General features: G+C 48.0%; 1 protein-coding gene across 1 annotated transcript in view; it reads left to right on the top strand.

Moving 5' to 3' along the window:
• The window catches only part of ccbe1 (collagen and calcium binding EGF domains 1), a 171,345-nt gene that overhangs the window by 149,188 nt on the left and 9,924 nt on the right, over positions 1 to 12,233 (top strand). Inside the window, exons 6-8 of the mRNA XM_060935342.1 lie at positions 3,291 to 3,397; positions 6,032 to 6,140; positions 7,393 to 7,532. Coding sequence (XP_060791325.1) covers positions 3,291 to 3,397; positions 6,032 to 6,140; positions 7,393 to 7,532 — 356 coding nt within the window. The remainder of the gene's footprint in view (positions 1 to 3,290; positions 3,398 to 6,031; positions 6,141 to 7,392; positions 7,533 to 12,233) is intronic.

The following is a 12,233-nucleotide window of genomic DNA, read 5'->3' as shown; positions in this document are numbered from 1 at the left end:
TCCGCCATTTTGTTTTTCTCTACTCATGGTATATCAGCTGATATCCTAGTAGTAGTCAATCAGAGCATGCGATTGCTCATATCCAGTGAATGTAGACAGAATAATGTGAATTATTACCCATTCAGGACACTTTTTCAATGGAATAAAAACGTGTTCTATTCCCTTCTCGTGGGTTTCATTCATATGGTTTGATAGCATGCAATATTGTTAGCATATCGCTTATCCTATGTGTATTATGTCGCTCTACCCAATGGAGAATGAGCGTTGAATATGGTTTATAATATTGCATGGTTGTCAAGACAACATGATGTCACACGTTGGAGATGTAAAACTTCTGCGCTAGCGAGCGACTGTGACAATTTGTAAACAAACATGGCTGCCAGGTTTGCTTTGTTAAAAACGGAAGATTTTGAGAGAATTTTGGCTGCCAGGTCGCTCCGTTGTGTGTAGCTGTATATGTTGATTTTAAAAGTAAATCAGTAAATTACACAGGGAAAATAATATTTGACTTGACTTCGCTAGCATTGGCCTTCGCTAACACTATACCAGCTGGAAGGTGGTAAAAGCAGGTAAGCTAGCGTTGGCCTTCAAGAATGCTGATATGAAGAGAGTATGTATTATAATAATAATAATAATGGCTTTCTTTCATGGTATATCAGATATATTCCATTCACAGCTACTCATCTTCAACTTGTACAATATCATGCTACCGGTAGCTGAATGGAATATATCTGATATACCACTCAACGCCAGCCAATATTATTTAATTATGTTCTGGAAAATAATTAAGAATTTTGTTTATGCTGTGTTCGTCCTACCATGAAAACTATGAAGTTAGAGCTTGGAATTATTTCATTTTCAACCTCTTTGAGGAAAAAGTGACAAAAATCTCCACGTTTGTCTTTTGTTAGCAACAAGCTCGCCAGCTAGCTGACGCCTGATGTAACTCAATTCTTAACAATAACAATTACAAAGTAGTTAACACAAATATTCCGAATACTTAATACTTAACTGACACTAAATCAGAAGAATGATTAGTTTTACATAACATTTTGTAACTTGAATGTCCTGACCTTAATCCATAACCATGATCTGAAGAAATACTTCTACTTATCCCTCTTTGATACTGGATATAAATTATTTTTTTAACAAGCTAAAGATCTCTGTGTTTCTAAAGTAGTGAGATTGCACTGTACTTTTTACGCCCGGAAACATAATCAATAGTGCGCGCTTCTGGATGAGTTCAATTGACTCTCATAAATAAGATGGCATACTCGCAAAAACAACTGCTCGACAAAAAACAACTTTACCCTGCACAAGCAGCGATGTTGGACCTACAGTGTCGATTCCCTTTCCCAGGAAGGCGGACCAAGAAAAGCATTTGTGGAGCGCAATCAGGACACAGTGCAGCACATAGAACACTGCTGGCCATCCACTGCATTCTGACCGAGCTCCAGCCGTCTTCATTCTGTCTTGCTCCTGGACCCACTTAGGTCAGGATGAGAGAGCGAGGCTGATGGCTGGAGAGAGGCAACTCTCCCTCACTCTGATCCAAGTTACGCGCAAATCATGACTTCAAATTCAAGTCCTGTGGCAATGGGCAAGTGGTGAAGGAGCAGGTGCGGAAACACAGGAAACTGTAGTCACGAACCTGCATGCAGGCGGCCCAGGGCATAGGGTCGCTCTCTGCTGGCAGCCCCCTGGGTGTCTGAGCAGCCCTGTTTAGGATTCGCTCTGCACACCTCCATGGAGGAAAGGGCTAGAAAAGGTGCCCCAAACATAGCCTGCTTTACCTCACCCTGGCCAGCACACTGTGGCTGGCGGGATCCCACTCAGCAGTTGAAATACAACAAAATGATAGTGAAGGTACTCAACCTTGGCACGTGGAACGTGCACACTCTACTGGGGACTGGACTTCCTAGCATTAACAGTCTTCTGCAGAAAGCCCAAGCCAGATGGACTGGCCATGTTGTCAGGATGCCAGACAGTCAACTGCCCAAACAGTTGTTGTATGAACAGCTGTGCCAAGGCAAGCGTTCATCTGGGGGGCAGAAGAAACGCTCAAGGACAATCTCAAAGTGTCTCTCAAAACCCTAGAAATCGATCTCAACTCCTGGGAGTCACTTGATCAGGATCGTCCAGCATGGCGAACAAAGCTCACCAGTGGCACACGTGCAGCAGAGATGAAACGCATCACCGAGGCCCAGAAGAAAAAGCTGCGTGAAAGGCTCGAACGATTGCCACCCCCACTACAGCTCCTACCCACGCGTGCCCGACATGGGGGCGTACCTTCAAAGCCCTGATTGGCCTCTACAGTCACCTCCAGACCCACAACCACCACCCACCAAACTGAAGTCATGGTCATCTTCGACCCCAAAGGACGAACATCACGGTGTTGATTCGACACAGAAATATAAATCAGTCTTTAAGGGCCTGAGCTCCCAAGTAGGAATTCCGAGCTGAGGGGTAATTCTTACGAGTTGCAACCTTTAATCAAATGCAGCATTACTCGTCCTGTACACGTTGAAATTTCATGACCTCGATTTAGGATCTTATCTTGTGCCTTCGTTAAACTGCGCGTGAAATTAACAGAGGACGTAAGATATACATCAAAATAAACAAAATACAAAATAACAGGATGTGGCCTTGCAATAGATTGGTGACCTGTTCAGGGTGAACCCCGCGTCTTGACCAAATTCAGCTGGGATTGGCTCCAGCTCACCTGCGACCCTGATGGATAAGCGATATAGATAATGGATGGATAACAGGGTGTGCTGGATCAAGTGCTATTCTCTGCACTGCTGAATAATGAGTATGGAAGCCATTTTGGTCAATTCTTAGAATATTTCTCATCATAATGTATATTAGCAATGTTTAATTGTCTTTTGCTTTGATGTTACATCATACCGGTATGTTTGAAAGCAAGAAAAAAAAAAGATGTTTCATTCTTTAGTCCTCATTTTCTATCCCGGATTCTTTTCCCCTCCGGATTTAGAGGATAATGTTTGTGTTTAAAGGTGAAGATCTAGACGCTGTTGAAGAACCTCGTCTCAGATGCAGGAAAATCTGCCAGTCTCGGAGATATGAACAACACGCGGGTGATTTTAATAATCTGAATGACGAGCCCAGAGAATGGATTTAGGTGTGTGCGTAACCCGACTGAGTACCAGGAACTTTGTCCCAGAATTTCCCTGTGATTGTGTTCATGAGCATGTTGTGAGGTTTTTTTTTTCCTTTTATATGATTTTATTTAATTTTTTCTCCTGTATTTTGTGTGTGTGTTTTTGCAGATCCTCTCTTTGAGAAGTCTGATAACGTGATGAAGGCAGGAACCTGCTCAGCCACATGTGAAGACTTCCATCAGATCAAACTAAACGTCTTTCAGCTCAAACAGAAGGTATTTAATACGTCACACACGTCTGTACTGTTCTCAAGCAGACGTTGAGACTTTTTAAATGTCACTGTGCGTTGCGTCTTTATTTAGAGAAATCCGAGCACGAATGGTTTAAACTTTGAGATCAAGTTTTGTTGTGTGTTAAATTCTATACAGTGAAATGAAACGCTGCAGTTTGTTTTACGTTATTAATACGTGGCTGTTTAAAGCTCAGTAAACGTGTTATAGGGTTTCAGGAACAGGTACGTTATAGACCCTATACAGGACCTCAGGGAGGAATGGAGAGTTTATAGGTGAATAAAACGTGATTGAAGTGACCTGTAGACGCATACCCTGCCCTCCACATGACCTTCACGTGCCCTCTACGTGCCCTTTCTTCAGGCAGCAGCAGCAGCAGCAGCCAACTCGATCATCATTCAGCTCTCAGCCTGCAGCAGCGTGATGGATGGATTATTAATATGATTCTGCTGAGAGAGAGAGAAGGGGGGACAGAGAAAGAAATCTAAGGAGAGAAAGATGGAGACTGGGAGTCAGGAAGTGTAAGATGAAGAGAGACAGAAAAACAGCAAGACTAAGACAGAGAGGCAAAACGACTGAAAGACTAAAAAATGTGAGCAACTGAAACAGAGAACCTGAAGGACCAAGAAGCAGAGACATTGTAAGACAGAGAGAGACAGACAGACCAAAAGACAGTGAAACAGATTGAGAGACAGATAGAGAGACAAACAAATAAACAGAATGATAGATGATATCAGAGACAGAAAGAAAGAGAAACAGAATAAGAGACAGACAGAAAAATGAACAGAGAAATAGATAGGCAGAGATGAGTATTTGTCAAGATACTGAGACACAGACAGAGAGTGTGAAAGACAGACAGAGGGAATGAGAGACAGGTAGACAGACAGAGAAACAGATTGAGAGAGAGACAGACAGAGAGATTGAAAGACAGAGACAGGCAGATAGACAGAGAGACAGACAGAGAAACAGATTGAGAGACAGAGAGACAGACAAACAGGAAGACAGAGAGATTGAGAGGCAGACAGACAGAGACAGAGAGATTGAGAGACTTGATGTGCAGACTAAGAGAGAAACAGAGAGACAATGAGACAGAGAGAGGAGACAGGTAATTGGACAGAGAAACAGACAGAGGGACAGATGGTGACAGAGAGACAGATGGAGAGTTTGAAAATCATTAGGCTATAAACCCTGCTGAACTAACAGAAGATAAAATTGTGAAAGATCAAACTGTGGTGTGACTTTTACACAACTGACGAGGTGTAAAAACAGTCCGAGAGACAGAAAAAAATTGTGGGGATTTTTTTTCCACATTTACACCAAAAAAACTTGTCTTATGAAGCAGGCAGGTAGCTTGAGGTGAAACTGGAGGCCACACCCCTTCCTGACATGTTAGCTATATTAGTCTTGTCGCTAAAGACGTAAAGTTTACACTGAAACCGTGTCCTGGTTGATCGTCTGCATTTGCTGTGAAGTGGACATGTTGTGCGATTACTCCAGCTTGTCCAGAACGCCTCGTCTTGTGTTTTTCATTAATCGTGAGTGATTTTGCTCAGAGAACATGTTGCGCGTTTGACACACAGATCGTGGGAAATACAGGAACTGAAATACGTTCACCAGACTTCGTTTCTACAAACCTGTAAAAAAAAAAATTCCAAATGGCTTTTAAATTGCTCACAAATCCAGACACTCGCAGATTTATGTACGGAGCCCGAGGCTACACGTGCCGTGTGTTTGCTCGCCAGTGTGCTCTCAAGGTCGTGTGTGTGTGTGCATGTTGCGCTGTCTGAGGCTCAGGGCTTCAGCAGGTAATGGATTCTTCCCTCACATGCTGAGATCGAGGCTTTGAAGTGCAGCTCAGTGCAACATGCCGCTCGTAAAATGAGAGCACTGATGTGTAGACATGGACGTGCATTACTCAGGGCTCGGCACTCGCACATGTTACAGCTTATGGATCTTATTACATGCTAAAGGTTAGTGCAGACTTGCTTTCTTTCCCTCTGTGACGCTCACTATACTGTATTAGTCATGCCGTCCTGTCAGGACTGTGCCATATGAGACGATTGCAGCACTTTAACTTTGGATCCTCGCCCATTTTTCTTTAGTCTTGACATCTCTTTTCAGCTTCGATGACTTTGTTTCAGTGGGATGTTTGAAAACGTATAAAACATTTACGTTTATGTGAAACATCTTTTAAAATGTGCTCACTTTGTACATAATTCAGTTTCGTTTGTCCAATCGTAACAACAATAATGCTAATTCCAGCTAGTACCAAAATGACTCGTCATACGAACAAAGTATCTCGTTACAGGAAAAGCTACAATTTAAAAACTGCTCCTGTGATCTTCCTAAATTGTCGTTAAGCTAGTAGCATTGGTACTTGTAGCTAGCTAGTTCCCGACACCGCATATCAGACATTGTGTGCATTGCAGGTAGAACATTTGAGGCCGAGGCGAGGCTAATGGCACTGCTGATTCACCACAAGGAGCAGCAAATTACCATAAGATCAGGAAAAGCACATATTTTCAAGAACAATGGTATATTCTCACAAATGTTTGTACCTTGACACATTAGCGACTCGGATCTAAAATGAATTACGGTGCTCCTCTGTCCTCGACGTAGATGTCCATGCTGGTGAGCAACACTGAGGTTAACAAGCAGATGACCAGTGAGAAGATGTTGACACCACATTCCTTCCTGCCTGGACCTCCAGGACAACCTGGACCTCCTGGTGAGCTTTAGCCCTCTGAAACACTCCACACCATACGCATCTTTACATTTAGCCTAACGTGAAACATTGGTTATGAGATAATGAGAATTTGTTTGAATGTACAATAAATATGGTGGAACACATGGACGTTGGTTTTACCAACACGTCTAAGAAATCAGAAGTGTTGATATTCCAGAGAGTTCTGTCTCTTTTCCAGTCACGTTGCTAGCTGGATACATCCATCCATCCATTATCTGTAGCCGCTTATCCTGTTCTACAGGGTTGCAGGAGCCTATCCCAGCTGACTACGGGTGAAAGGCGGGGTACACCCTGGACAAGTCACCAGATCATCACAGGGCTGAGACAGAGACAAACAACCATTCGCACTCACATTCACACCTACGGTCAATTTAGAGTCACCAGTTAACCTAACCTGCATGTCTTTGGACTGTGGGGGAAACCGGAGCACCCGGAGGAAACCCACACAGACACGGGGAGAACATGCAAACTCCACACAGAAAGGCCCTCGCCGGCCGCTGGGCTCGAACCCAGGACCTTCTTGCTGTGAGGTGACAGTGCTAACCACGACACCACCGTGCCGCCCTAGCTAGATACATTGCTAGCTAAATTTCCAATAAGAACAAAGTTTTTGAGCTTCCATGTTTGCTGAATTAATGTTCTCCTGACCTCTACCACGTGACCATCAAGCAGACTGTGTGCTCTCCACGCATGTCGAAAGCTCAAATTCACAAATTTCATGTTAGCGCACCATTAATCAGTGCTGTAGCAAACTGTACTTCTCTAGTTACCTGATGCTTCGAGACTTTCTCCTTAGCAAGGTTTTCTCCTGTTTTCTTTTATAAGAAGGGAAATCTGGGAAATCTGACTGCATCCTGTGTGCAGACCTTGAACCAGTTTATAATTTCATAGAAGCAGGAATTACAATTCAGGGCATAACGATTACAGGCAGAGTTCTTGACCTGCAATTTCAGTCAAACTCAGCCTTGCCAACTTCTGGAAATGATTTTATTAGCATTTATGGCAGTGTTAAATGTCCGTTGTGATTTGACATTGAGATTCTGTTGAACGATGTTGTGCGTGAACGTCGTTGCAATTTTTCCAGCTCAGTTTGCGTAAATGCTACGTTTATGCTATAGTCATATAATATTACAGCACGATATGTTGAGGACTTGTTTCACTTGTCATGTCCGTTATGTCTTAGCTTGTTCTCTCTCTCTCTCTCTCTCTCTCTCTCTCTCTCTCTCTCTCTCAGGGGTTCCTGGTCCTAAAGGTTCTCCTGGACCCCCAGGGAGAGCTGGTGCTCCAGGTCTGCCTGGTCCTCGGGGCCCGATGGGACCCATGGGGCCCTCACCAGACCTCACGCATATCAAACAGGGCCGACGCGGACCAGTGGTGAGGCTCGACACACGGAACCGATTGCACGACACACTGTCACATGACCTCGTCATAGCATCTGCTCATGTGTTTTAATTTTAGAATAAATCTCAGATTTGAGATATAGGCAGGACTTTAAAACGTCATTAAACAGCATTGAACAGGGAAACACTGATTAATAAGAACGAGCAATATAATCATTAGGTAATTAATTGGATTAAAGAAGAATGAAGTAAAGTATGATCTGTAAGGATTGTTGAAGGTGGGTGGAGCACAGAGGCACGGCAGGCCAGAACTGAGTGTTACAAAAACTCTTTTTATTAATAGCTTATCAGCTTTCCACACTCTCCCAGCCACACACGCACACACACAAGTGTTCTGGTTGGGGAGAGAGCTCCCGTTCTCTGCTCTCTCTCTCCTTTTAAAGGACACGGTCACTGGGGGAGACACACAAACACAGGTTAATTCACGTCAGGTGCAGTGATTCTGCCACTTACCTTCCCTGACTCCGCCCTCCATTCACAGACCGACGCTTGACCATGCCCCCGCTGCCACATACCCCCACCGCCTGACTCAGGCCGGGAGCCGTCCGGCCTGCAGCTGACCCCCCCCCCCCCCCCCCCCCCCCGACGGGAGAGGAAATCCGCCATAACCATCTGCGACCCCAGCCTGTGGACCACCTTGAACTTAAACGGCTGGAGTACTGGGTGATCCACGCATTGGCATCCTTCATGCGGTGGAGCCACTGCAGGGGCGCGTGGTCCGAACAGAGGGTGAAAGGGCACCCCAGCAGGTAGTAGCGGAGGGCGAGGACCGCCCACTTGATGGCGAGGCATTCCTTTTCTATTGTGCTATACCTGCCGTCACGCACCGACAGCTTCCGGCTAATGTACAGCACTGGACGGTCCTCCCCCTCCACCTCCTGGGACAGAACAGCCCCCAGCCCTCTGTCCGATGCGTCTGTCTGCAAAACAAAGGGGAGAAAAATGTCAGGGGAGTGTAACAGTGGCCCCCCACACAGTGCAGCCTTTACCTCAGAGAAAGCCCGCTGGCATTGCTCCGTCCACTGGACCAGATCTGGTGCCCCCTTTTTAGTGAGATCAGTCAGCGGGCTGGTGACATCCAAATAATTAGGTATAAACCTACGATAGTAGCCAGCCAGCTGCAGGAACTGTCTCACCCCCTTTTTGGTCTTGGGCCTTGGGCAGGCTGCAATCGCTGCTGTCTTATTGATTTGGGGACGCACCTGCCCATTGCCCAAGTGAAAGCCCAGATACCGTACTTCCACCCGCCCAATCACACACTTCTCCAGGTTGGTTGTGAGACCCGCTCGCCTCAGCGACCTAAGGACGGCCCTTAGGTGGTATAAGTGCCGCGGCCAGTCATTACTATAAATAATTATATCGTCCAAGTATGTGGCCGCGTAGGTGGCGTGTGGGCGGAGGACCCTATCCATAAGCCGCTGGAATGTAGCAGGTGCCCCAAACAGCCCGAAAGGAAGTGTGATGAACTGGTGTAAGCCAAACGGTGTGGAAAAGGCCGTTTTCTCTCGGGATAGTGGAGTCAAGGGGATCTGCAATATCCCTTTGTCAAATCCAGTGTCAAATAAAAACAAGCCGTGCCTAGTCGATCAAGCAACTCGTCAATACGAGGCATTGGGTATGCGTCGAATTTAGACACCACGTTGACTTTTCTATAGTCCACACAGAACCGGACCGACCCGTCGGCCTTGGGAACCAAGACCACCGGGCTGCTCCAGTCACTGTGGGACTCCTCGACGATGCCCATTTCGAGCATGGCCTCAAGTTCTTCCCGAACCACTTTTTTTTTGTGTTCAGGCAGTCTGTAAGGGCGGCTGCACACTACTACCCCTGGGGGTGTCTCAATGTGGTGTTCTATGAGGTGGGTGCGGCTGGGCAGGGGCGAGAAGACGTCAGAAAATTCTGTCTGCAACTTGGCGACCTCCGTGAGTTGGGTCGGAGAGAGGTGGTTTTCCCTTTTGAACCTCCGGCCCCAGCTCTGCCTTCTCTGGAACCACCAACATCAACGCCATGGGGACCTCCTCGTTCCAAAGTTTTAACAGATTGCGGTGGTAAATCTGTAACGCCCCGCCCCTGTCCATTCGCCTCACCTCATAGTCGACGTCCCCGACTCGCCGTGTGACCTCAAAGGGTCCTTGCCACCTGGCGATCAATTTGGAGCTCAACGTGGGCAACAACACGAGTACTTTATCTCCTGGTGTGAATTCCCTAAGGCACGTGCCCTGTCATACAGACGGACTTGACGTTCTTGGGCCTGCCACAAATTCTCCTGGGTTAGGTGCATGAGTGTGTGGAGTTTGGCGCGCAGGTCAATAACGCATTGAATTTCATTCTTACTTGTTGAAGGTCCCTCCTCCCAATTTTCACGCAGTACATCCAGAATGCCACGCGGCTTAAGCCCGTATAATAATTCGAACGGGGAGAACCCCGTGGAGGCTTGTGGGACCTCTCGCACTGCGAATAACAGGGGCTCGAGCCATTTATCCCAGTTGCGTGCATCTTCGTTTACAAATTTCTGAATTATGTTCTTGAGAGTGCGGTTGAACCGTTCGACTAAGCCATCTGTTTGTGGATGATAAACGCTGGTGCAGATAGGCTTAATTCCCAGTAACCTATACAGTTCGCGCAGTGTGCATGACGTAAACGTAGTGCCTTGATCAGTCAGAATCTCTTTGGGGATTCCGACTCGGGAGATGACGCGGAAGAGCGCTTCTGCAATACTGCGTGTTGAGATATTGCGAAGAGGCACTGCTTCCGGATATCGCGTTGCATAGTCTACCAGAACTAAAATAAAGCGATATCCTCGTGTTGACCGATCTAATGGCCCAACGAGATCCATCCCAATTCTTTCGACCGGGGTCTCAATTAATGGCAGAGGGCGCAAAGGCACTTTTGGAATGGCCGCTGGATTTACCAACTGGCATTCGCGGCATGCCATACACCATCTACAGACATCGCCGCGAATCCCTGGCCAATAGAACTGGGCCATTATTCGGGCTAGTGTCTTATCCTGCCCCAAGTGTCCGGCCATGGGATTAAAGTGAGCTGCCTGGAATATAAATTCCTGGCGGCTCTTTGGGATTAAAAGCTGTGTTATCGGTTCCTTAGTCTGAGTGTCCTGCGTCACTCGGTATAATCTATCCTTAATAATGGAAAAATAGGGGAAGGACAGGGTGCCGTTTGGCTGGAGCGTTTGACCATCGATTACTCTCACTTGATCAAATGCATGCCACAGAGTCTCGTCTTGCGACTGCTCTAATGGGAAATCCACGAGTGAATCCCCGAGAGAGAGAGGAGGAGAATGCTGCTCCTCACTCTGACGCGGTGATGACGTAGACAGCTCTGTGACAGCTGCTCCTGCCAATGCCACACCGGGACCTCCCCCCGCTAAACTATGGCAGGCCCCACTCTTCACTAAGTGTGTCATTAATTCCCGAAATCCCGGCCAATCAGTCCCCAAAATTATCGAGTGGGTAAGGCGAGGATTAACTGCCGCCTTTACTCTAAATTTCTCCCTCGAAATAGAATGTGGACTGACACTAAAGGGTAGTTGTGAACATCCCTGTGCACACACAACACCTTCACCAATTGTGCTCTCCCCAATGCCTCATCTTGCACCAGGCTTTGGTGGATTGAGGTCTGATTACAGCCGGAGTCCACCAAAGCCTGATACGTATACCCTTGGATACTCACCAGTATGCGATACGCTCCGGCCCGATCGAGGGCGGTCCCCAGCGTGTCGGGGATCCAGACCACCGCGCCCACCTCCATCACCGAGCACTGATGCTGGAGATGCCCCGGCTCCCCGCAGCGCCAGCAAACTGGCCCAGGCTCTCTCTCTGCACTGGTGTTCCGGAGCTCACTCACCTGAGGGGGGGAAGACACAGACACGGAAGTAAGAAACGGTAGGGCACCGCGGGTGCGGCGGGCTGGCTGGGGTGGAGCCAGCCCCCGCCTCCACGGTGGGGGAATGGGGCTAGGACGAGGAACAGAAGGGGAGAGAGAAAGAGAAAAGAGGAGAGAAGAGGAGACACGCCATATGGTCCTCCGCCAGCACGATGGCCTGATCCAGCGACTCCGGGCAATGGCACTGGACCTACTCCGCTGTTCCTTCCGGAAGTCGGGCGATGAATTGCTCCAGTGCCATCGGGTCGACGATGCCCTCGGCGTCGTGGTTATCGGCCCTAAGCCACCGCCAGCAGGCGTCCCGGAGTTGCTGGCCAAATGTGAACGGCCGGCTGACCACCTCCAGGCGAGCGCGCGGAAGCGCTGCCGTTGCTGCTCCGGGGTGCGCCCCACGCGTTGGAGGACGGCTCTGCGGAGGTCGGCGTAGACCAGCTGGCTGTCGGCTGGGAGCTGTAGCACAGCCAGCTGTGCCTCACCCGTTAGCAGGGGGAGGAGGCGCGTCGCGTGCTGTTACACCGGCCAACCCCACGCCTCTGCTGCTTGCTCAAAAAGAGCGAGGAAGGCTTCGGGGTTGTCCTGTGGACCCATCTTCGTTAGGGTGAGGCAGAGAGGGTCCGCGGTGGTGGTGGTGGACCCAGCCGACGCGAGGAGGTGCCGGAACGCCTGGCAATCTTTCTGCTGCGCCAGCACCAGGGCTTCGAACCGTTGTTCCTGCTCCTTCCGGAGGGCGACCAGTGCCTGGTACTGGCTCTGGTGGGCCATGGCGAGGGCA

This window comes from Neoarius graeffei, chromosome 12 (assembly GCF_027579695.1).
Source record: "Neoarius graeffei isolate fNeoGra1 chromosome 12, fNeoGra1.pri, whole genome shotgun sequence".
NCBI classification, from domain to species: domain Eukaryota; kingdom Metazoa; phylum Chordata; class Actinopteri; order Siluriformes; family Ariidae; genus Neoarius; species Neoarius graeffei.
Note: the sequence above shows the minus strand (reverse complement) of the source record. Positions and strands in the feature narration are given on the sequence as shown.